Source organism: Ictalurus punctatus, chromosome 19 (assembly GCF_001660625.3).
Source record: "Ictalurus punctatus breed USDA103 chromosome 19, Coco_2.0, whole genome shotgun sequence".
Lineage (NCBI taxonomy): Eukaryota > Metazoa > Chordata > Actinopteri > Siluriformes > Ictaluridae > Ictalurus > Ictalurus punctatus.
Window position 1 is genome coordinate 17,180,800 of NC_030434.2, and position 24,050 is coordinate 17,204,849.

Below are 24,050 nucleotides of genomic sequence, written 5' to 3' on the forward strand. Positions count from 1 at the left end.
TTTGTAAAATATGAAACATATGTAAAATACGGACATGCGTAATCGGCATGTATACAAATGAATATACATTTGATGAATATCACTAACTTGCATCGGTAAATTAATTGTCCATGTCTGCTATTTAAGGTCACATAAATATTGGAAAATGGTAGGCTTTATCAACAAAAAACGATGGGAAAATGACGCCGTTATTATAAGATTCTGACCTGTCTGCGCACTCAAATTAATTAGTCTAAAAAGACTTAATCGTGAAAAAAAACATGTGATACGTTATAGGGTGACTTAAGCGTAGTATGTGGTTGTGTTGCTTCAGTACTGAGAGGTGATGTCCTGAGGTGTAGAGCCAGTGACACACAAAGCCCAGGCTGGCCACAGTGCTGCCAATGAGAGTCTGGTCCGACTCTGACCAGAACACATTCACCCCAGGGATGAGCGCCGTATTCAGCATGTAAGAAGAGTATTCCAAATCGTTATGAGGATGAGGCAGGGACGCCCTCAACAGACACTGTGCAACACACAAATAAACTAATCACATAACCAAACACAAGCAAATACTGATTTACATACATTATACAAGTCTTACATGCCTTCTTCTTCAGATACAAGAATGGCACTCTAAAATAGAACAAATTAAAGGTGAATATTAATACTCTACACCATAGCACTTCTCAAATCTGATTAGTCAGAAGGTGTTGATTCATTTTCTATAACAGCAGCTCTGAGACCAGTGCTGGCTGATATTCAAATCACAGGCTTATTTTCATGCACTTGTTCTAACATGTTTGTTTCTATAGTAACAATTCATTCACAGGCTTGATCTACATAATCTAAAAGTAATAATTAAACAGATTAAAGAATGTGTTGTTATTTAACAAAGAAATATATCTAATCGTTGAAAAGCTGTCCTTTTTGGCACTTGGGATGCAGGTGCTTTGTAGTTTCTCGTAAAAGATGTATTTGTTTTGTATTATTAATTACAAGAGAAATTGTAGGAATGACCATTTATAACTGCTAGAATGCAAGTAACAACAGGAACGAATGTGGTCTTTTTAGTTAGTATGAATGAAAAATATATAATAAGCCTTACACTTGTGGTCTTAATCGGGGGGACAGCTTAGGGATTTTGCATCTCACCCCTACCTGATTATTTTCATATAACAGCATGTCCTGAAATGATTTTTACAGATCCTTCTTACTGTGCAAGCATTCATTAAATAGGCAATGGGTTTTTTTTTTTTACCTTAAAGAGCTTAGCAGAGAGAAGGCAGCAATTTGTTCGTTGGCTTATGTTAGATGTTAAGATATACCTGTGGACAAAAGTAAAACCATTACGTGATCAAAACTTTATTAAAGTGAAAGAAAAGACAAATATTGTCATTTATCATTTCACATACTGAGCAATTTTTGCAGACAGCAATGCACCCTGGAGACAGCCCCATATCCCAGCATGCCTCAGGGGCTGTTCAGAGGAGTTATGGCCCCATGAATCACCATCCCAGGATTCTAGCACATTAGTGGTCTGCAGGGAGCAGTCCAGAGCCTTGCTCCAATTTGAGTGAGCAGCCCTGAGCACAGATTATACAAACATATGCACCATAATCAACATTTATCAACAAATTTTTCATTAACTCTATTAATTAGACATACAGCTAACTACATATAACTTATAACTATGATAGTACATACTTTGGATTTCCGTTGTAGAAGTGCAGATTCCCAAGGTCACGCAGAGCTTGAATTTGCAGTGAGTTATATTTATTTGCCTGAAGGTATTCTACATTAGTGGACAAGAAGTGTTTAGCTTCAAGATCAACATTGTATGTGTTAATAATGATATGATTTTCAGATAGAAATTCTCACTCATAGAGCTGTTATAGGAGGACAGGATGGTCTGGATGTGTGAGGGAGACAGGGGCAAGCTGTACACAGAGCCCACAGAGTTGTAGTCTTCATTGGACAGGTCTGGAGGACCGATGGACGGGGCACTGCTGGCTGCTATGTTAAACTCCACTCTGCCCTCTGAGCCAGGATAGGACTCCTTACAGAATGGCACCTCTATTGCTAAAGAGTTAATACATAGAAGAGAGCACATTACACAATAAATATGACACAATAAGACCCACTGTCCAAATCAGACATGCATAGTTTCAACAAAATGGTGGGGTCAGTCAGGGTGAAGAAGAAGGCAGGTCAATGTGTTCATTGTAATCTCAATGTGCCTCATCAGCAACAGAGGGCTCTTAAAGGTACAGGAATGACAATTTATACCCAAGTCTCCCTTTATTCAATGGATACTCACATGGATAGATTTGTACTTTCAAAGAACTGCTGCAGTATTTATAAAGACTGTCCTGTGCTCCCTTTGTTCATATTGAACATCCTTTCAATACACATAATACTGTTGACCTTTACTCTTCAACACCAATATACTGTAATGATGTACGCTACCGGTCAAAAGTTTGGAGACACTCGACTGAAATGTTTCTCATGATCTTAAAAACCTTTTGATGTGAAGGTGTATGATTAAATGTTTGAAATCGTTGTCGTAGACAAAAAATATAATTGTGCCAACACATTCATTTCTTTCATTAGAAAACTAACATTTTATTTACAAAATATATATATTTTTAAACGGATAACTTGGGAGTGAAGTATTCCGAAAAGCAGCCAGTAAGTGTCCAGCGTAGGTGGGAACTCCTTTAATACTTTTTAAAAAGCATCTCAGGGAGATTCCTCAAGAAATTGGTTGAGAAAATGCCAAGAATACATTTCTGGAAATTCTAGGCAAAAAGGGGGTCTACTTTGAAGATGCAAAAAAAAATTATTTATTTATTTATTTATTTTTTCACAACATACTTCCCATAGTTCTATTTGTGTTATTCCACAGTATTGATGACTTTATTATTATTCTAAAATATGGGGGAAAGAATAAAAATAAAGATAGAGTGTGTTGAAACTTTTGACTGGTCGTGCATATCCATAATCCCTCTATTAGGTGTCACCCAGAAGAGTTTGTGTTCCCTTAAACGGCTGGTTTCTCTCAACGTTTCATCCGCATGTCATCTCAGGGATTTCTTGTTTGCCATTGTTGCCTCTGGTTTGCTCAGCAGAGATCTAAACCTATATCCAGATTTCTGTAAACCTGCTTTGTGACAATGTCTAATGTTAAAAGTGCTATACAAATCGAATGAAATGTAACTTATGCTGAGCTGTACACTGATGCTATCAGAAGGCTGGTGCCCAGTGGACTCTAAGCCTAGTTCTAAAACAGATGACAGTGAGTGGGACTCACAGTGCTGTGCATCAGCTAGCAGAAGCATGAGCAGTGTGCGGCTGTGCTGGAAGGCACGAAGTGTGTAACGTCTCTTGGCCAGGGACTCTCTGAAACAGCGCAGGGTGTCATCAATGTCCAGCGGTACAGAAACCACACACATAGCCCTTTCCCTCTCTGCAGAGATAAAAAAAAATTTAAAAAACACACATTTTGCACATCTTGAATAAGTTAGACTCTACAAGTGATTAACAGCATTTTGCACATAGATTACACATGGGGCCATATTCAAAGTCAATAACAAAATAGAGTACATTGTTATTCAGGCGTCATAATTTACTATGGACTGAAGCACTGCTCAGACAGTTAACGCAGAATAGAAATTTTCCTAAAATACTAGCGTAAAAACTGTAAAAAAAAAAAAAAAAAAAAAAAAAAAAACAACTAATTTATTCTCAATCCTCTGAATCTGCACAGAAAATCTATTCTGTATACAACTAACATCTTATGTGTCTTTCTTATAGTGTGACCCATACATTGCAACAAGTATATGAGGAGTAAGAAAGCTCTGATCCATGTCAGTCTTTACCTGCCACCTCCAGAGGTTCTGAGGCAGCACTGCTTGCAGTATTCTCACGCCAATCCTCCACACTGGAACGTAAGAGCAGCTGCTTGCCTGAATAGTTCCTACAGGTCACCTATGGGTGAATGAATTTAATTTACACAGGATTACTCTAGTGCACAGAAAATAAATGTTATATTTCACAATTTAAAATGCCTGCAGCATTTGGTTCACCTTTTCTCCAGTAACGGACTCTGTGTAGGTGAAGTGTGGCTGAGGGACTGAAGGGCCTCCAAAGTAGCTTATTCTTTCCAGCAGTCTTCTCTGAGCATATACCAGTACTGGCGTTATCATATGAGTGTAGTGTTCCCTGGAATACAGGACACAAGACATTAGTTTCCTTTTTTACGTTTTCATTTTCTGCTGACCTTCTATAAAAATTTTCATATGCTGCAAAAATAGAGACAGCGCAAAGAAGGGCAGGTGCATCTTCAAAAGTAGAATATCGTGGAAAAGTTCGTTTTTTTCCGTAATTTAATTCAAAAAGTGGAACTTTCATATGTTCTAGATTTAAAATTTCACATAAAGTGAAATATTTCAAGCCTTTTTTTTGTTTTAATCTTAATGATTTTGGCTTACAGCTCATGGACATCAAAAATCCAGTATCTCAAAATATTAAAATAAAGAATTTATAATACAGAAATGTCGACCTTCTGAAACGTATGTTAATTTATGCACTTATTCCCCCATGTTCTCCCCGATTTGGTCATTTGCCAATTCCCACCCACCAGCTAACTCATAGCAAACCAGAATTTCAGTCCAATATTGGACTTGATACCGATACTCAGCATTGGACTGATGCATCCTATATGGCAGGTAGAGATCAATGTGTTTAAAATGTGAAAATGTCCTCTCATTGTCCTTTTTCATCCGAGCTATTACCTTTCCTTTACATTTCTCAGTGACACGACTCACCGTGTATAACAGTTGTATAGCAAAGCAAGATGGGCAAGAGTTTCCCATTTGCCCTGGTAGAAGAGGAGCTCCAGTGTGTGCAACACCAAATTCTTCATCCACTTCAGATCTACCAGCACTCCATCATTCAGAGGCCTGGCCTCCAGCTCTTCACCTTCCTCATCATATGCTTTCCACTGCTACACAAAGAGAGCTCTCGGCATCAAACACCGAACAAATTACTGGCTTAAAGTCTACAGTGAGAAGCGTATGATGGAGGAGTGTATACTGTCTAAAATGACCTGCAGTTTCTCCATCATGTCCATGAGCAGCTCTGAAGCCAGAGCCAGCAGGGGTGTGAACTCTGTGTAGAACTGATCTAGTGTCAGTGTGCTGGGAGTCTCAGAGCTCTGTCTACATTCCACCAGAAATGCAATAGTGCTGAACTGGTCCCAGAGGATCTCACACACCCACTGCAGAGATGTCCAAAGACTTCCACGATAGGCCAGAACCTGCATAAATATTTAAAAAGCACAATAATATCACTAATGGCCAAGCCAAAAAAAAAAAGTATGCTGTTCTTGGATTAAGCGTGGGCTTGTGTGCACCATGGCTCTCCTGAGGTGTAGTGAGGCCTTGTAGATTGTGTTCAGTTGCTTAAAGAGGACGTGGCATGTAGAAGTTTCAGCTGTTTCACTGCTTTCTGAATCAATGGTCAGTTGTGTACGTGGAGTGTCCAACTCACTCTCCACTTCACTTTCCCCAGATCCCTCTCCACTGATGTTTGGTGCTCCTAACAAGATATGTGGCATATTAGTACATATTAGCTATGAGTATGAATAATGTCTAAAAGACTGATAACAATACATGTAATCCCAAGAATCCCAATAGTCCAGAGAAATATACTTCAGAATTTTATATTAAATTAGTGAAACCAGGTTCAAACTGTTTTTAGAAACATAGCAGAGAAAACATTGCAACATTTAACATGTGACACTAACATTCAGATTTTTGCAAAGAGTTTGATTAGTCAAATGTTAGATTTTAACGTGATAAGATTTGATCCATGATACACAGGTCCAATGATCAATCCTGTACCATTCCTCAACAAGGATACCCACCTACCTTTGTGAATGGTGGGTTTGAGGATTGAAGGTCTCAACTCAGGAGGTTTGGTGTGTAGGGAAATATTTTTCCATTTCACTAGTGTTCCAGTATGTGCCAAGGAGAAGAAGTGCAGAGGTAACTTGCTGTAACTGTAGTTTTTAGGCAGAATGAGAAAGAAGTCACAATGGTGGTAACTGTAAGGATGAGGGGGAAAAAAAGTCTACATGTCTCCATATCAATCATTTTACATAAAACACATCATACTATTTGCCACATAACTGTGCAAAAACTCAACACCTCCTCATTCCTGTGCTCTGTTTATTTATTTACTTATTCATTCATTTATTTATTCATCAACTGCTTTATATTCATAGGGGCCATTTACGCAATCTACTGACCTTGACTTTATTTATTCTTTCACTGTTTATTTATATTATAATTTACTCAGTTGTTGTTTTATGTGTATTGTAATCTGTGTCTTCCATGCATCATCCTTGTTCTGTGTTCTTGTAATTTGTTGTGTATTATACTGCTGTGATATATTCCCTCAGGGATCAATCAATCAATTAATAAAGTACTCTTTCTTTTTTTCTTTTTCTATCTATCTAAATAATCTAAAGAAATTATGTCATAAGCGAATTTATATATTATCAGGCCTACAGGAGGTAGCATAGTAAATAAAATAAAAAACAGCTACTAAAAAAAAGTGGACATTCAGTACAATATATAAGCTAACAAGCTAATGTTAGACTCCAGCAGGCCATTCAGTCAGTCACCGTAAGACTGAAGACTGATGTCAATCACTGTAAATTACCAAGCATGTTCACAGCACAGCTCATTTATTTTTGATGCCTCCAAAAACTCCATAAAAGTCAAAGTTCACAGAGGTGAAAATGACAAAATGATGATGAACCCATGAAAGAGTGCCTCCTAACTCGGCTACCATAGACACACATTCACGCTTCCTCCTTTTATACGGTGGTCTTAAGTTATGGATTTGATTCATAAATTCATAAATGCATGCATGCAACTGAAATAAATAAGCTATTTAAACTATACAGCATATATACAATTATAAAATGTTATTTGTGCTGTATATAAAATTGCAGTAACTCACACCACGATACAATTTGAAGCGTATCAATCAAGGTTCACTTTAGTGAGTCTCCTTATATGTACATTTCTAAACTCAGGAGCTCTCGTAGGATACAAATGTAGAAAAGTTCAATTGTAAAAATGTGTCTCGTGACAGTATGGGCATACCAGTGCTGGATAGGTGTTACAGGGTGATGGTGTAAGTGCTTTCTCAGCAGACCCAGGTGTGCTTGAGCCAGCGTCAGGTTGGCGCGGCATCGCCAGGGCAACTCGTCTGAGCAGACCTTCCTCATCAGCCTCTGCTTCTGGTGCCTTCTCACTGAACCCACCTGTTTCATCATTGTCTCCACCGCCTTGAACTCTCTGTCGCACCATATAGTACAATACATCAGCATACAATACATATGAAATCAAATAAACAGACCATAGGAATCCTATTAGAGCTTACCTCTCACAGTCTTCTGAGCTTGAAATTGATTTCTTCTGCAACTCATTCTTCTTTTTGTAAAATCTGTTTATCTACAGACATTACAGACAAATCTGTTTATCTAACAGACATAAACAGTAGGAACCTGAAGGGTTCTTAAAGTGTAAGGAGTGTCAGTGTGTATGTGTATGTGTATGTGTAATTGTGTTTGTCCTCTTCATTTACTTTATTACAATACTGTATGATAGATATCGTGAACGTCTTCTGATCTTTCCTTAATTTCCCATTAGGCTTCTTTGGCAACATCAAACTTTGATCTCGGCTAGTAAAACATAAAGCATACATTTCAGCCATGCAACCAATCACATAGATATGTGCACACAAACACAAACACATTCAGACCTCTTAATCCAGCTGAAGATTTCTTGTCCCCACTGTATTAGCAGATCCAACTGATCCTCTTGCAAAGCTTTCTGCAACAGGAGTGCAGCATACTCCATGAAGCAAGACACTCGTTTAAACTTCATTACTATTGGGGAAAATACACATACATATATACATTACAATAACTGTATCTGTGACCAAAAAAAAGTGTTCAGTGCTGTATAATGGTGTCTAGCTTACCGTTTTTGAAAGCATTTCTGAGGGAGCTGGAACCAATAACCTTGTACAGAATTTTGGGGTCCTCTTCTCCACTGAGGTCATGATCAAAATAGTCTGCTGCTTAAAGAAAAGGCACTGACACTAGAAAACTGATTTAAACATTTTTATCATGGAGATCACAGGTTGTATTCTGTCTAAAAGGCAGTTAAAAGGCCACATCACAAAGACTTCCACTATTTTTACCTTAAGATATTACCAGATTTTGCAAAATAATACAGAGCATTACAAGTACAGTAAATAACTTCAAGACATGCCGGTATAGAAAATAATCAATGACGGGGTGGTGTGACGCAGCCCGACACAAAACAGAGTTACTGTTACCACCTCAGTGTTAATTATGTTCCATTTTTTAATCCTATAGAGTTTAAAAAATGGTTAAGACCTGGCCTAATTTGAGACAGAATGACTGTTCTCTCTGGGATTTCTACCTTCTCCGTTCCAGGTTGGATTATCACAGTTTACAAGTGTTCCCATTTTTTCCTGCTGCTTCAAAGCACTACATGCCAAAGCCTTCAACTCCTCACTAGGTTCACCCTCCTGTGCAGCCACTGCCTTCTTTTCGGGTACCTGAAGACACAAAACACATCCACTATAGTTTGCACTATAATTATCACTATAAAGTCTTAAACCCTATTTTCCTGTGCTTACAATGCTAGCAACTAAATATTTTACTTTAAGTCTGCTGTATGTTTTTTTGTTGTATCTGTTCAAGACTGGTAGCAATATGAACCAATGATACTCAAGGATGCAACTAGGGCAGTGGCGGGTCAGTGATTAAGGTTCTAGGTTACTGATAAGAAGCTAGTGAGTTTGAATCCCAGGAAGTTAACACTGTTGGGTCCTCGAACAAGGCGCTTAACCCTCAACTGCTCCTGGGGGACATATCATGGCTGTTCCCATGTTCTAGCTTCCTAACAAGTTGGGATATGTGAATAAAATATATACAGTACCTAATTGTGTATGTGACAATAAAGGCTTTCTTTCTAGATGCACTGTTCACTGCTAAATATATAAGAAAACTTAATCCATACAGGATGTTTCTGCCATCCACAGCAACAAAATGTTAATTTAATCCTTACCCTGCATAAACAACTACTTTTGTCTGGTTTCTAAAACCAGACAAGCACAATTAGTGATTGTGGTATCAGTACAGCACGAACAAACTGAAGTAACTGTATAACCATTTTAATTGCAATGCATTCATTCATTCATTCATTCACTCAGTAACTACGTTATCCTGGCCAAGGTGACAGTGGAAATGGAGATTATCCTAGGAACACTTGACATGAGGCAGTAAGGTTTATACATTTTATAAGGAGCATTCACCCCATCATGCTGCTGGAGACTCTCACTCATCTCCAGTAGGAGCTGTTTGCCCTGATCCATCACTGAAGATGCCATGCAGTCCTCCTTCAAGGCCTGCAAGCCCTACACACATAAAAATACACAAAACTTTGTATTTTGTCTTAGCAATGCAGTCTCAGTTTACTATATTCCTGGATTTGGTAAACAATGGTTTACCAATGGCTGCCCCTCCACTAAATATCAAAATAAACGACGAAATTAATCTACTGGGACTGACAATTACGAATACAAAGTGTGCCGAATGAAACTGGGGAAAAAAGGAACAAGGAATTAAAGTGGAAATGAACACTTGGAAAGTTGCTAATTATAAAATCAGAATTCAAATAACCAAAATGTATGTGCTCTCTAAATTATTATTTTTAGCTACTATTTTTCCTCCGGATAACAAATGTTTGGTTAAATCGAATAAAATGTGTGTCTGTTTTATATGGGGTAACAACATAGAGGTAACAAAAAGAGCATTATTATTTAAACCCGAAAGAACTAGGGGAACTTGGAGCAATTGATCTTAGTATCAAATTAAAAATATTGATGTGTAGAAACGTGTCACAAGCTATAAATAGAGGGGCCGATTGGATAGGTGATCAAAAAGTATGTAAGAAAAAAAGAGGTAGGGCGAGACAAAACATACCATATTAGAAATTAATGTATGGAGACGTTATATATAAGTATGAACATCTAAACTTGGACTGCGTTTATTTACCTAACAAAAAGATTTACAAAAAATAACCGAGTATGAATATGGAGGTGTGGTACAATATAAACATCTTACAATACCTGAGAGTGAACAGTGTATTAAAAATGTAAGTACAAAGAATATTACAGGAAATGTCCGCGATGTTGTATGGCTAATTATTGTTAACAGGTTAGCAGTACGATGTATAGTTAAATGGAGTTGCTTTGTAAATACCAAAGAATGTCCGATTAATAATTGTAATGATGAAGAAACTATTGACCACTTGTTAATACACTGTTCATGTTCGGCAGAGATATGGCAAAGAATGAGAAACATTGGGCTGGATATTGAAATATGCGAGACCATAAAATACGGGATATTCAATCAAGAGATTGCAAAAAAGGTTAACGATTTCTACTGGTTTGTCATACGCATGTTCAATTACAAAATTTGGAAGACAAAGTGTAAAATCATGATTAATCAGTGCCATATCTAGCTGAGAAAGTATTTAAACAGATTGTAGAAGAATTATTAAGACAAAAGAAAAAAGAGAGAAGGACACAAAATAAATACCCATGGACTTTATTGAGACTTTTAAGAGCGATACTATGTAAATGCGTAGTAAATGATGTAAAATATGGCATGAGTTTATGAGAATACAAGTGTAAATATTTTCTGAAAATGTAAATATACCTGTGACAAACAAATGTTAATAATGTTTCTGTAAAATATGGCATCAGTTTATGGGAATGCAAGTGTAAATATTTTTTTGAAAAATGTAAAAATATCTGTATTGAATTACCTGTGACAGGCAAATGTTAATAATGTCTCTGTAACGTTGTACAAATTTTTTTTCAATAAAGCTTTATTTGAAAACGTAAACAATGGAACTAAGGAGAATAAGTGATTACATGCATTAACATCCTGATGTCTTTGGGATTCGTTTGGCAGAAATGAATTCATTTCGTAAAATTCATTTGATAAAATTGGTTATCTGAAATGCAAGGCTATGTAGTGTACAAAACTCACCTGATGTGCTGATAATACCACATGTTACAAGAACACTTATTACCTTGGCCACATAGTGTGTGATGCAGGCCACCATATGATATAGTGATTCAGTAGTAGTTACACGCCTTTTCTGTTTGAGTGCAGCTGGAATCTCTTGCAGCACCTTCAGACACTTCAACAACACCTGAAACAAGCAAAAAGGATGGCTCATATGGTTTCATAATTAAATAGTAAAAAAGAAAAGACTTTTTATCAGCAGCCACATGTGGCAACACTATTACTATAGTAAAAGATTTATTAGTATAGTTGGAATGTGCTATGGAACAGATAGAGAAACAAACATATGATATGCAAGAAATAAAACACAAAGAAGAGTGCTGTTATAGGAAAATATCAAATAAAAGAACACCCCAAAGCATTTTATCCCTCTTTTTCTATAGCAAATATTCACCAGCATCACTCTTTTTTTTAATCTCACTTGAAGTTAATAAGACAAAGAAATGCAGCTTGTCATGTTAACAAAGAAACCGAAAAAAGCCCTTTCCTGTGTTGTAAACTTAAAATCAGCTTTACTTTTGACTGTTACAACGTGATGACACTGGAGACTCAAATAAACATCCCCTTAGAGAAAACATCAGCAACATTACTATGGAAACACTAACATTTTAAATGAAAATGTTATATAAAATGAATCAATACCTTCTGACCAATCAGATTCAAGCTTTCAACAGCATTGTGGTACAAACTCCTTTATCAACCCACCTGAATCACAGGGTGTGATGGGATCTGATAGAAGATAAAAGGTACCAGGAGGCCATAGCAACTCACTACAGCCTGCAAAGCAGCACTGCTATCATTGAGATGTAGAGACAGATCTATGGCCACAAGCATCCTTTCACACTCTGCAAGTCTAGCCTCCTGTAGCAAAGTTTATGAGAACAGTGTTAAAGAGAATTTGAATTTTTGGACCACAAAGTGTTCAATCACTTTTGTATTCTGATAGATGAAAGGTCCTTAGGCCAGTACTGTACAAAATCACTTCAGAGTAGACATTCAACACGCTTGAGATACAGGTTATGCGGCTCTAACCTGTCCCCAGATCAAAGGGCTTCCATCACTGAGGGCGTCACAATATAGTGCTCTCTCCTGGATGTGGATTTCAGTCTGCATAAAGATTGAGGTGAGGAAAAGCTGCTGTAGTAGAGGAGAGGAGAGCTGCAATGTCTCTGGGCACAATCTTCAGGGATAAATATAAAACAAATAACACATGTAAGGTCTCCAAGGGTGTATTCGGAACAACATTAGGTAGATAATATCCATTGATATGGTTGTCTAACTTTGTTTGGACAAGCCCCTGAGGAGCTTCCTCATCCACTGGTTCCTGAGAGGCTCCAGAATCTGTGACTGACGGCAGGGTAAAGTGGCTCCAAATCTCACTGCAGGCTTTCTTGGCTAGTGCATATTGGCCTGTTTGGTAGGCCACCTGGAGCAGAGAGATTGAAATATTATTGGTGTAAGCCTTCTGCCTGATACCTCAGGTCTATATGCACTTACCCGAGCCAGATGTGTCCAGGCTGTCAACAGAGGCAGGGGGAGGGAGGCCAGCACTGGCCTGGTGGTATCTCCAATACTGCTTCCAATCAGGTTGCCCTGAGCATCGTAGGCTGCCACAGCAAAGATATACTTCTGGTTGGGCTCCAGGCCACTTATGCAAAACAAGCGTTCTCCTCTAGAAGGAATCTAATTGGATTAGCAGATTGACTACATTACTCTGTACTATTCTGCATAGAAGAGAATCACAAGTGCATTCTGATATGTTGTACATGAATGACTCAAAACAGAGTTGAAGTGCAGTGCAATCCAAACAGCCTGGTACAAATACTATAGTTACTGCAGCAACAACAACAAAAAAATAGTTTCATGTACATCAGCATTTTGTTTTTTTTTACTTATTTGATTATTTTATATTTACATTTTATAAATTGGTTCAGTGGGTATGTTTTGAATTTACAATATTTTTCATAGAGGAGCATACAGCCTACCGTTTCACCAGTGCCAACCAGGTGGCAGTCTCCAATCCTCACTTTCAGGTTGACACCTTTGACTTCTCGTCCATAAATACGATACCAGCAAACCTGCGCCAAACCAAAATCTTTTTTTTTTTTTTTTTTTTTTTTTTTTTAGATATTTTGCAACCGTTGACTCTACTACCCTAATGCAACAAAAATTGTCGGAATAAAAGTAAATTTGTTTTCCAAGGTGCAAACATGTAAACATACACATGCACAATAGTGCTCCTGTTGTACCTAACATCAAAATACATACTTCAAATGACTTTTGAAAGTAAACTACATTTACTTTCAAACAATACATGCAGAAGATAAAAAGGCATATAGTTGAGAGTACTGTCCCAGTGAGGAGTGTTTGTACACTAAAATTAACCTGCTTTTTTTTATCAGCAAAGGACTAGTAAACTGGTCAGGGTGGAGAGTAAAATGGATTAAACCAAATCATAGAAGAAAACATGTTTCAGTCTGCAAGAGACTTGTGACCAAGAAAGGGGGTTCACGTTCTAAGGCCAACAACTGCCAAAGCTACACTGAAGTGGTTCAAAACCAAGAACACAAATGTGTTCTAATGGCCCAGTCAAAGCTCAGGCCTCAATCCAACCAAGAATCTGTGACAAGACTTGAAAATCGCTATTCAACAATGGTCTCCATCCAATCTGACAGAGCTTGAGCAATTTTGTCACAAAGACATACGGGGTAACTCGAACAGTAAAAATCCTGATTAAATCCAGTTGTAACACTATAAAATATGGAAAAGTGTAAGGGGGGAATAGTTTTGCATGACACTGTACTTAAGTAAAAGCAAAGGAAAAAATTCACAGAGTAGTGGTGTGGTGAGATCACCTGCTCCTCTAGCACATATGGCGCTGGTGTGAAAGATAAAGATCGGTTGCTACGTGACAGCAGCACAGGAGGCGGAGGAGGTCTACACTCTTTTTCCACTCCTGATCCCATCTCTGCAGAAGTAGCAGCACTGACCAGCCGCTTCTCATCAACACCTGCTTTCTCCAGTAATGCCAAAGCCTCCTGAACAAGGACAGCACAACAAGTCAACTTTTACAATGTTTTTTACTTGTAAAGGATTTAAATAGTAATTTTACATACTGACCTCAAGAAGCTTTTTGGTGCCTCTGTTAGTAGCATCTTTCTTGTAGGAAAGTAAGGCTTTCTGCTCCAGAAACAAAACTTTGGAGACTTTATTCTTCTTAATCTTTTCTTGCAGTGCACATTCTGTTACAAATAACCAAGGACATTGCAGCAAGATACCTTTAAGACTTTTCGGGAAAAGACAGTTGCCTCTCAAATATGTTTAAATGACAGTGAGTGAGAGCTAGATGAGTTTACCTGCTCTGGCTCGCTTTAAATTTACAGCAGTAGACTGTGCACTTTGCGTAAGTGGCTTCTTTCTCCTCTCAGGCTTCTCATCATCTGAGTTGGAGAAACACAGCTGTCAAGTGATATTCAACATATAAACATCATTATTGGGGTTTTTTGTAGTGATGGGGTGTCACACACCTGAGTAGGTATCTAGGAGTTTGAGGGATACTCTGTGCTGGAAAGCCAGTAGTTCCATATGCATATCCATTAAGAGAGATCTCATGCATGATGAACTGCTAGTACTCTCCATCTGTCCATCCCCAGAAGATCTCAAATGTTCTCCACTAAACTGAGTAAAAATCAAAATACGCAGTTAAACGATTAGTATACACACTTTATTTTACAAAACATGCCTTTTTGGGGACTTCATTACAGTGCACAGATTGCTCTTAACTGCAGTTTAAAATTGCCACAGGTATTGGAAAATCAGAGTTGAACATGTAACAGATATGTAACAGTTATTGCATCATAAAATTCAAAATATGGGGAAAGCATTGCGTGAGTAAGTTTTAAGTGTTAATCTGCATCCTCATATGATCTTTATGAGGGTGATGAAGTGTAGGCATTTCTGTAGGTTTCTTGTTGATTATTTATTTTTAGGAACCACCATGTTGAACAATTTATTATTTCTTTAAAAAAATTTAACTTCAAAGCAAGTTGTTTACTGCATTGTTGGATACATGTGACAGCTATTTATTTCGTTCTTGTTCTCATGTGAACTCTACACTAATTGGAGATGCTAGCTACAGTGGACTGTGTGGTTCAGTACTACCTGTAAGTAAACAGTGTCACAGATGGCAGACGCATCACGAGGGAGACATACAGTCCTGCCTCTTGACACACACTCCAGGCCTTTCTCCAGCACAGTCCACACCACCTCAAGATGCTCTGCTTGAGAGTTCTGGAAGCATGTACAGATACTAATTGTAATTAAGTCATACTAAATCATATTACACAATATCAGACCATTCAATTAGCACCTTTACATGCATTTAATTAACACATAAATGAGTGGTGCATGAGCGTACCATACTAGGTGTGGCTGTAGATTTCTTTACAGGGGTGGACCGTAGACTGCTGGCTTCATTTGAGTCCACACAGACAAAAGCAGCATAATGTAATTACACATAGTTTATGTATAAACAATGCAAATGATTTGGTCAGAAATTTAGAAAGTGTCAATACAAGTATGTCAATTTAATTGATATACAAGTGTCAATTAAACAAGCAAACTATTGTAAGTGCACACCTTTAGTTAGAATGGTCAGTGGAGGCAAGTCTTCAAGGCCCTCCAGCACTGAGGCCAGTCTAAGAGTCATCTCAGCCACTGCCACCGGGTCTATATCAGCCAGCTGACACGTATAGGCCACCTCACACAGAAGGAACAGAGTCTGGACCCACTGCATAATAGAGCCACAATTAACCGCATTCATTAATAACACTAGGGATGGGTCATTACTGAGAACAAACGAGTTCTCTTTGGATTTAGGTGAATATTGGCAGCAAACTTTATTTCTGAAGAGGTGCATTTTATATGAAGATAAGACAAATAGATCTCTTGTTGAAAATGTATCAACTTTCTGTATTCACAATTATCTAATAGCTTTATATACAGTACAAAGGGGTGGCTGTGGCTCAGGTGGTAGAGCAGGTTGTCTATTAATCCACATGCTGAAGTGTCCTTGGACAAGACACTGAACCCCAAGATGGCAAGCTAGCACCTTGCATGAGTTAACTGTGGCTCTATTATATGTGAGGATTTTACCATTTAAAGTGCACCTGTGATTTACAGACAGTGACGTATCAATGCGTGATTTGCTCGGCTTTCATCCCTGTGCAACTGCTTGCAAGAATAATATATGTAGTGTAATGTATGGGAGAGCTATATATCAGGATGAATGGAAAGGAAGCTGAATTCACTGAACTATTTTTGGGAGACAAAAGAGCTGTTTCTTATTGTTAAGCTTAGACTAGTGTTTTGATCCTATTTCCATTTTACCATTTACAATAACACATTTCCACATATGCAGTATTCAATGTGTTTGAATTGAACGCTGGTGTGTTAACTCCCTTAGTCCTGTTTGCTTAAGCAGGTTCTAAAACAGCCCACTTAAATGAGCACCAAAATGACCAGTCTAAGATCGTAATTGTTAGTTTTGTGTCCCTTCCATATGAACCCTAGTTCAAACTTATGATTCAATTAGAGAGAGTACAGTTCAACCCTGATTCGACTGATCAACTACAGCAGGGTACAATGTACAGTATGATGTATTCTGGATATCTGGACCAAAGAACACAAAAAAACTAGATAAAGTTCACAATAATATACTAATGCTTATTTCTGTGATTTCTAGTTGCATTTGGTTTCTTACATCAACATATTTCCGACCAATGAATGAAAAGTTCAGGATGTTCTCAGGCAATTTTAGTCTAATTCTGACTAGGCAACAAGACTGAAAGGTGAGAAAGTTTACTTAAAAGATACTGTCATTAAGTCAAAACTGCACATCAATCTGACATATAACTACCTTGTCCGGAAAGGCCATTTTGGCCATGTAGCATACTGGGTCATAGTGTCTGGTCTGAGCTCTCTGAAACACAATCTTACATTTCGCCCAGAGGAACAGTACAAAATCCAGCACCAGATCCTCATCCGGTCTGATGTCCTGAAAGACAGATGCATATAGTATACACGAGCACAGTGAGCAGTCTGGAATTACAAGTTACACAAAATGGCAGAGATGTGTGTATAAGAGAGCTGACCTGAGCTGCCTCACACACACATACATGCAGAGTCTGGACCAGATTTAGGAGCTCATCTGTCATGCTAATTAGCCCCAAAGATTGGTCTTTATCTGTGGGTGAAAAATACAGAAAGTGGCTTTGGTTGGAAAATGGTAGCACAAAAGAATGTAGAAAACATCCACAGTAAAATATGAAAAGATTGTAATTAAAACTTGCTAACTGTAGTCTTAAAGTGTATAAACATTCCCATGAACACTCTTATGATCACAGCATAGTTTTACTTTATGTATATATAAAACATAAGGATAAAAACTCAACAAACTGTGCTGGTACACAAAATTAATCAGCAACCAGGTAGCATGATGCAGCCTGACATGAAGCGGTTGATTATTTGGCTAAATCAGCATTTCCCATTATATTGTATTCCTCTTCTTACCAATAAGAACAATTTAAAGTTCTTAAAGAACAAGAAGTCATACTTTTATCAGATTTCAGTTGCATTTAATATAGTTTAACATCCGTGAAACAAGATACTTCCTGTTATCACTTGCATTACACACTATATGAGTAAAGGTTTGTGGACACCTGAGCAAAAAACTCATCTCATATGTGATGGAAGAAGGGAAGACAAACATATGGGTATGCTGGTAAGGTGTCCACAACCTTTTGCTCATATAGTGTAGAAGCTAAAGTATAAACTGTCATCCCCTCAGCAAACTCTATTTTTTCTCTCTTTTTTTATGTTAATAAGACAAAAAATGCAGCTTGTCATGTTTCCAAGAAACTGCAAAACCAAAGCCTTCCTTCCTGAAGACTCAGAAAACCTAATATCTGTTATAAAGTGCTGTCACTGGAGACTGATACCATAAATGTTAAATAATGGCCTCCTCACAGAAAATTTAAACACTTTAATAGTTGTTGATACCAGTTTGAATCTCAGACATATGGTCTCTGGTCCCCAGCCGGAGTCTTTGAGTGGACACAAGACGCTCCATGGCCTCCAGCAGAGTAAGCTCCAGCTCAGCCTTCCGGAAGAGACGTCCCTCCAGGCTCTACCAAAAATGTATACACTTAATACACTGCTAAATGCAAAGCAATTCATTTTGAAACATATGTTTATCATTTCATAAGGTGACTTACAGAGAGTACTGTCACAAGGTTGTCTGAAAGGCTGCAAAACAGATCCCACTGTTCATATCTAAACAACAGCTTCACAAACTTCACTGCAGCATCCACTGAAATCTGATTCTCCCCTGTGGTAAAAGTCATAGTAACCATGACCTAAGCATCATATCTTGTTAAAACATACAACATAAAGAAATAAAGAGTTTAAGATTCACCAGCTATTGCCATCTCCATGAGGGTGCAAGTAGGAGTGAGGGCATTCAAAGATAAAGGCAAGCTGTCATTGCGGACTCGATCGGAGGAGCCACCATTTCCTAAACCACAAAAGAAAGTTAAAACCACAAGCTAAATCAAACAGTGGTTTATTTGTATACAAGGTAGATCGGACAGGAGGGATACCGGATAGTATGCTCATGCCAGCTGACATAAGCTCAAATGCCACCTCCTGTAAATCAGGGTCATCCGGTGTGCCAGTCTGCAGGGGTCTGCGGGAACTGTCCCACAGAGCCTCCAACACTGCCAGGAACTGAGCAGCATTTCCTTCAAATAGCTCCATCAGGATGCGCTCAGTTGTTGTACGTGGCCATGGATTCTGGCGTGAAACATGAATAATTAAAATAAAAAATAAAAAACTGGAGTTAGGTAAAAACCTTCCTGTCAGCAGTTTGTAGTATCAATTAGTATTTAAATAAGTATAGAGTCCTTGTCATACATACACATTAGAGGGTGAACGCATGGCAGAAAAAAAAGACACTCACATTCTGGCCATCCCTGACATTGCCCTTCTGTTTTAACCTGATTAATCCTTTACGTTTCCTCCGAGATTCATACACTGAGCGTTTAAACACCATGACTGCAACCTGCACACCAACACAGCAGCAAACACACACTCTCCATAACATAGCAATAAAACAGGCACCATAAAGAATCCAGTTTTATATCTTAAAGTATAGTCAGCCATATTGGTGGAAGTTAGCTGAACTCAAACAAATTTAGTTCCTCCCTTCAGAATTCCCTAAAAACATGAGGTAATAAGTGATACATATTGGTATACGATGGGGGCCTTACAGAACTGACAAGCAAATGCCTCTTTGTTATGACTGACTGTTGATTTTTCTTCCATGTATAGAGACTAGGGCATTACAGAGACCAGATTACTGACATTTACGACAAAAAAGGGGGGGCGGGGGTTGGGTTGAAATGGCTGATCCTGTTTTTAACAGAAATATTTTTCAAATATGAATTTCATCCATACTTTGATGGTGGCATCTTTAAAGGCTCGCTTTGTCTCCGGTGATGATGGGAACCCACTCAACTTCTCCAGCTTCCCTAGTTCATCTATTTTACCAAGAGCTCGCCTAGCAAACATCTGGCCAAGAAAAGACACAATGCAGCGAATAAGGGAAAATTCGAAACTAAGCCTATATCTATTAGATTATGATGGTTACACATCCTGATACCTCATATATCTCTTTGTAGCTATATTATCCAGTTACTTGGGTGATTCCATGATTGGGGTCATTTAGCTCTAACATCTCTTAAAAATTAAGCATTTTTTTAATCATTTTTCAACATTGAATCTAAGAAAGCATTCATTTAACCATTTACAAAATATGAAGGGAAAAAAAACCCTCTCGGGCAACATTTTTCCATTTTTCTTTGCTGACTGTGGCTGCATTTTGCTCTTAAATCAGTAACAAGGTTTTTTGTTACTGTTGTTTTTAGCATGGAATTAGCAAATACAAAAAGTGGTTAATGAGCATGCAAATAGAAAGACAACATTAAACATTCAAATTATTTACTTAAACTTTATTTTTAATTAATATTTTTAATCTATAATTAGACTAACAGAATTAGACTTTTTTTCTCCTTCCTATGATCTTTATGAAATCTGAATGACATACCTTCCTGTTAAACATGTGACTTGTGGAATATTTCAGATATATCATAGGAGTGAATGTGTTGAATCAATGTTATTGGACACAATTAAGATTCACACAATAACACAAAATATAACAGCATTTTAATTATTATATTTGAGGGTAAAGTGTAATTATAGCGGGCTGGAACAGGTAAAAGGGGCTATTGACAAGTTTTATTAATGATTTTAAGTTATGTATCTGAAAAAGTACACAGTTTATTGTGAAGTACATTTTACCTATGTTTAAAATGTATTTCCCTTTGCTTTACATACTTATTTGTGTATGTATTATCAGTGGGACACAAATGCCAACCTAATCATGGATTCACATATTTGTGTGAAGGCATTTGACTTATTAACTGCTATAAAATATTCAGTAGCTACAGTAAAACTACAGTGAATAAAAAAAGTTATGTAGATATGAAACTGAGAAATATAAGTTATATAAAAATATAAGGGATTGAAAACGTTAAGAGGGGAACCATAGCACCATGCCCTTCCATCAGCTTTAGAACATAATCAGGAAAGAATCCTCAGTATTTTAGCCTTACAGAGAGAGAAGTTTTAATCATTGATGTGGAAAACTGACCTCTGCCTGCACAGCAGCCTGGCCATCATAGTAACATTCACAAACACTACAGTACAGTGTTGCTCTCCAGGGCAGGAAACTGGGAATTAGCAGTGGGATGGATGTCTCCAGACACATACATGCCCACAGTAAATACTCCAGAGCCTGGCAACACAATGGATTGTTTAAAACAGTTTTGAATCCACAATGCTGCAGGACATGCACTATGATTGAAAGCATGCATGGTTGGTTACCTGTGCAGAGTGACTCATGGACATCAAGAACCTACATATGTTGTAGATGTATAAAGAACCTGTGGAGAGAACTGAAATACTTACAACCACATTATGGAAATATTTTACATCACTAAACTTCAGTGAGAACTGCTTCTGCATTACGTACCATTGTACACCATCCAGGACAGGCTCTCGTGAGGCAGGATGGCCTGCATCATGATTCGCAAAAACGCTAGAATGCTTAGCAGTTTCTGCACCCCGATGCAATCTGGCTGCTTGCACCTCTCGCGTACCAAGTAAAAAGCACACAAGCATTCCCCATACAGAGCCCGGAGCTAAAAATACACAGTCAACAAGTTAACAGACTTAACAGACCACATCTCTTTGGTGCAGTAGAAGCTACTGACTAGCTTTTACAAACACGTGGCTAGTTCAAATATGCCTAACTGTAAGCTTTGCGCCTGCAGCATGAAAGCCATGTGAGAAGAAGGTCTGCTTGAACTGCTCCACATCTCTGATGTTCTCCAAGGTAGCAGGAGAGAATCGGTGTAGGTAGCGTGTGTATCCCTGCCACAGTGCCAATCTGTAAAACTACACACAACAATTACAACACAGGGAGTGACCTTTATATTCCAAACATACTTAATAAAGAATGCACATCATCGCTCGTATATTTACAATATACACTCACTGGTCACTTTATTAGATATATCAACAACATATTGCATAAATAAGTATATAAAATATATATATTAATATAATTGGCCATTTTACTAAGCACATCTACATTATATACACAGTTATTGACTCTAGTCCATCTATTGATAGGAATAGTAAATCAGTCCCTTCTACCTTGTTTATGAATGGAAAGGCACCACCATGAGACCCACACTAACCAGATATTGTTTTCCTGAAGGACCATTTTCAACAGAGCATTGACATGGTAGAGTGCACTGCATGAGATATAGGAGCTTTGCCAATATTTTTAAACACTGTACACTACTGATGCAACTTGTAAGGCAAATCAAAATGTATAAAAAATTTGCACTGAGCATCCTCTATCTTCTAAGCCGGACCTAGTGTAACTGTCTGTAACTGTTTCTCTGCATGTTCTGTTCATGTCTGCGTGGATTTCCTCAGACTTCCCAAAAACATGACAATAAGTGGACTATTGACTCTAAATTGCCCCAAGGTGTGAATGAGTGTGTAAATGTGTGCACATGGTGCCCTGTGATGGACTGGTATTCTATATATTCCTTCCTTATGCTCACTAACTATTCTTTTAAAAATCCAGTAATGTTGCTAATCTTGATAGTCTCTTATCAGCACCACACACACTACTGTTAGTGCAATTAATGCGTTAAGAATGAGAATGGTCCACCATCTACTCATATTTGGTCAGCATTGGTAATTTAGTGGTCACTTCCCACTGATGGACAATGTGCATCGATTACAGTAAGCAAACAGTAAACAATAAGTTACGTCTGTATATACCCACATATGTTGTGCCCTGTGATGGACTGGCACCCTGTACAGGGTGTACAGGTACCCCGCCTTGTGCCCGATGCTCCCTGGAGTAGGCTCCACGTCCCCCGCGACCCAGTAGGATAAGTGGTATAGATGGATGGATATATATATATATATATATATATATATATATATATATATATATATATATATATATATATATATATATATATAGTGTGTGTCTTTTTCAGTGTGTTAAAGTCTGAATTCATAGTAACACTGTTTTGAACGCTATAAAGACGGCAGGTGGGGGGTGGCGGGGGAGGTGTCCTCTTTTTTGGAAAACCAGAATATGGTCACCCTAAATTTTGTGATGTAATGTTACCCCCAACAGTGACAGTGATCTTTCATTTATGCATTTATTTATTTATTTAAAAACAAATCCAAACATTGGACATGTTTTTAAGCGCTAATATAAGCTCTAAATGAAAGTATTTTAGATCATATTGCTTTTCTCTTGACTTTATTTACATAGGTGGCTTTGAAGTAATAAAAAGTAATCATTGCTTTCACATTATGATACTTGGATTAAATTACTTATGATATTTCTATGAAGTACTTTGTAACTGTAACGGAATACATTATTAAAGTAAACCTCCCTGCTAATAGGTACATCTTCCAGATGTCAAACAGTCAGTTATCAGACTGTCGGTTGTTTACCTTATTAGGCATATGTGCTCTATAAAATGATGGAAAACAGAAAATAAATGTTCTTACTTTATTCTCGAAAAGAAAATCCGCGATGTCCAACACATGCTCCTGGTAATAAGGGCTCGGGAGACGAGGTTCATATTTCTTCCAGATGTCAAACAGTTTCAAAGACCTGTCAAAAACCAAGCTCACGAACATTACATTTAAATTAAAGTCATGACGTTAGGTTTAAACGAAGGTAAATCAGGATAACATTAACACGTGTATATTTTATACAAACACTACATGAAATTAGACGCCATGTTTTTACCCTCTTGAATAAGAGAAGTGGTCGAAGGTTAGTGAATCACCAATTCTTTTCATATACGATTTAAACTCTCTCAAATCCTTCTCAAAAGCAGAAATGACAGGGTTAGTCTTATCTAAGGCTCCATAATATGAAGCTGTTAAAGGCTCCATTTTGTATCCGAGTAAGCATCGAGTTAACCGAGGAGCAAAAGTTTATTAATGTTGCTATAGAGACGAGGAGGCGCGGTGCTGTGGCAAAGCACCGGCAAAAGAAGTAGATAGATACGTCAACCGCGCCGCCATCTTAGAGGGGCAACCTTCCAGGTTGAGAGAGAATTTGGTTGACTTGGAGGGATAGCTAACGTTCTACAAAAAAATTCTAGTATATATAAAAAAAATTCTAAACAAGATA

The 24,050-nt window shown here is 37.8% G+C and overlaps 2 protein-coding genes across 5 annotated transcripts in view; both read right to left on the reverse strand.

The window, feature by feature from the left end:
- Positions 1–14,862, reverse strand: part of cfap54 (cilia and flagella associated protein 54) — a 27,744-nt gene extending 12,882 nt beyond the window's left edge. For 3 of the 4 annotated variants that reach the window (XM_053688232.1, XM_053688231.1, XM_053688229.1), the window contains exons 1-29: positions 14,716–14,862; positions 14,545–14,628; positions 14,309–14,430; positions 14,044–14,226; positions 13,174–13,266; positions 12,686–12,871; positions 12,469–12,614; positions 12,221–12,368; positions 11,894–12,049; positions 11,193–11,315; positions 9,406–9,507; positions 8,508–8,646; positions 8,041–8,139; positions 7,819–7,945; positions 7,642–7,738; positions 7,438–7,508; positions 7,158–7,352; positions 5,913–6,043; positions 5,396–5,580; positions 5,090–5,299; positions 4,809–4,987; positions 4,068–4,203; positions 3,861–3,969; positions 3,293–3,448; positions 1,861–2,061; positions 1,687–1,774; positions 1,395–1,565; positions 1,241–1,307; positions 317–505 (exon numbers count right to left, since the gene is read on the reverse strand). In XM_053688232.1, coding sequence (XP_053544207.1) covers positions 317–505; positions 1,241–1,307; positions 1,395–1,565; positions 1,687–1,774; positions 1,861–2,061; positions 3,293–3,448; positions 3,861–3,969; positions 4,068–4,203; positions 4,809–4,987; positions 5,090–5,299; positions 5,396–5,580; positions 5,913–6,043; positions 7,158–7,352; positions 7,438–7,508; positions 7,642–7,738; positions 7,819–7,945; positions 8,041–8,139; positions 8,508–8,646; positions 9,406–9,507; positions 11,193–11,315; positions 11,894–12,049; positions 12,221–12,368; positions 12,469–12,614; positions 12,686–12,871; positions 13,174–13,266; positions 14,044–14,226; positions 14,309–14,430; positions 14,545–14,628; positions 14,716–14,827 — 4,005 coding nt within the window. In that variant the 5' untranslated portion in view covers positions 14,828–14,862. The remainder of the gene's footprint in view (positions 1–316; positions 506–1,240; positions 1,308–1,394; positions 1,566–1,686; positions 1,775–1,860; positions 2,062–3,292; positions 3,449–3,860; positions 3,970–4,067; positions 4,204–4,808; positions 4,988–5,089; positions 5,300–5,395; positions 5,581–5,912; positions 6,044–7,157; positions 7,353–7,437; positions 7,509–7,641; positions 7,739–7,818; positions 7,946–8,040; positions 8,140–8,507; positions 8,647–9,405; positions 9,508–11,192; positions 11,316–11,893; positions 12,050–12,220; positions 12,369–12,468; positions 12,615–12,685; positions 12,872–13,173; positions 13,267–14,043; positions 14,227–14,308; positions 14,431–14,544; positions 14,629–14,715) is intronic. The other variant, XM_053688230.1, reaches the window with a different exon arrangement.
- Positions 14,863–15,267: 405 nt separating this feature from the next.
- LOC128635393 (cilia- and flagella-associated protein 54) lies at positions 15,268–23,925 on the reverse strand. Its single transcript, XM_053688234.1, has 17 exons — positions 23,661–23,925; positions 23,417–23,522; positions 21,620–21,763; positions 21,339–21,507; positions 21,191–21,249; positions 20,958–21,101; positions 19,703–19,816; positions 19,206–19,307; positions 18,847–19,039; positions 18,663–18,761; positions 18,463–18,575; positions 18,248–18,374; positions 17,341–17,432; positions 17,106–17,243; positions 15,827–15,977; positions 15,606–15,658; positions 15,268–15,478 (listed from the first exon to the last, which is right to left on the reverse strand). Exons 1-17 carry the CDS (start codon positions 23,807–23,809, stop codon positions 15,317–15,319), a joined length of 2,115 nt encoding a protein of 704 aa, XP_053544209.1. The 5' UTR covers positions 23,810–23,925; the 3' UTR covers positions 15,268–15,316.
- Between the last annotated feature and the right edge of the window lie 125 nt (positions 23,926–24,050).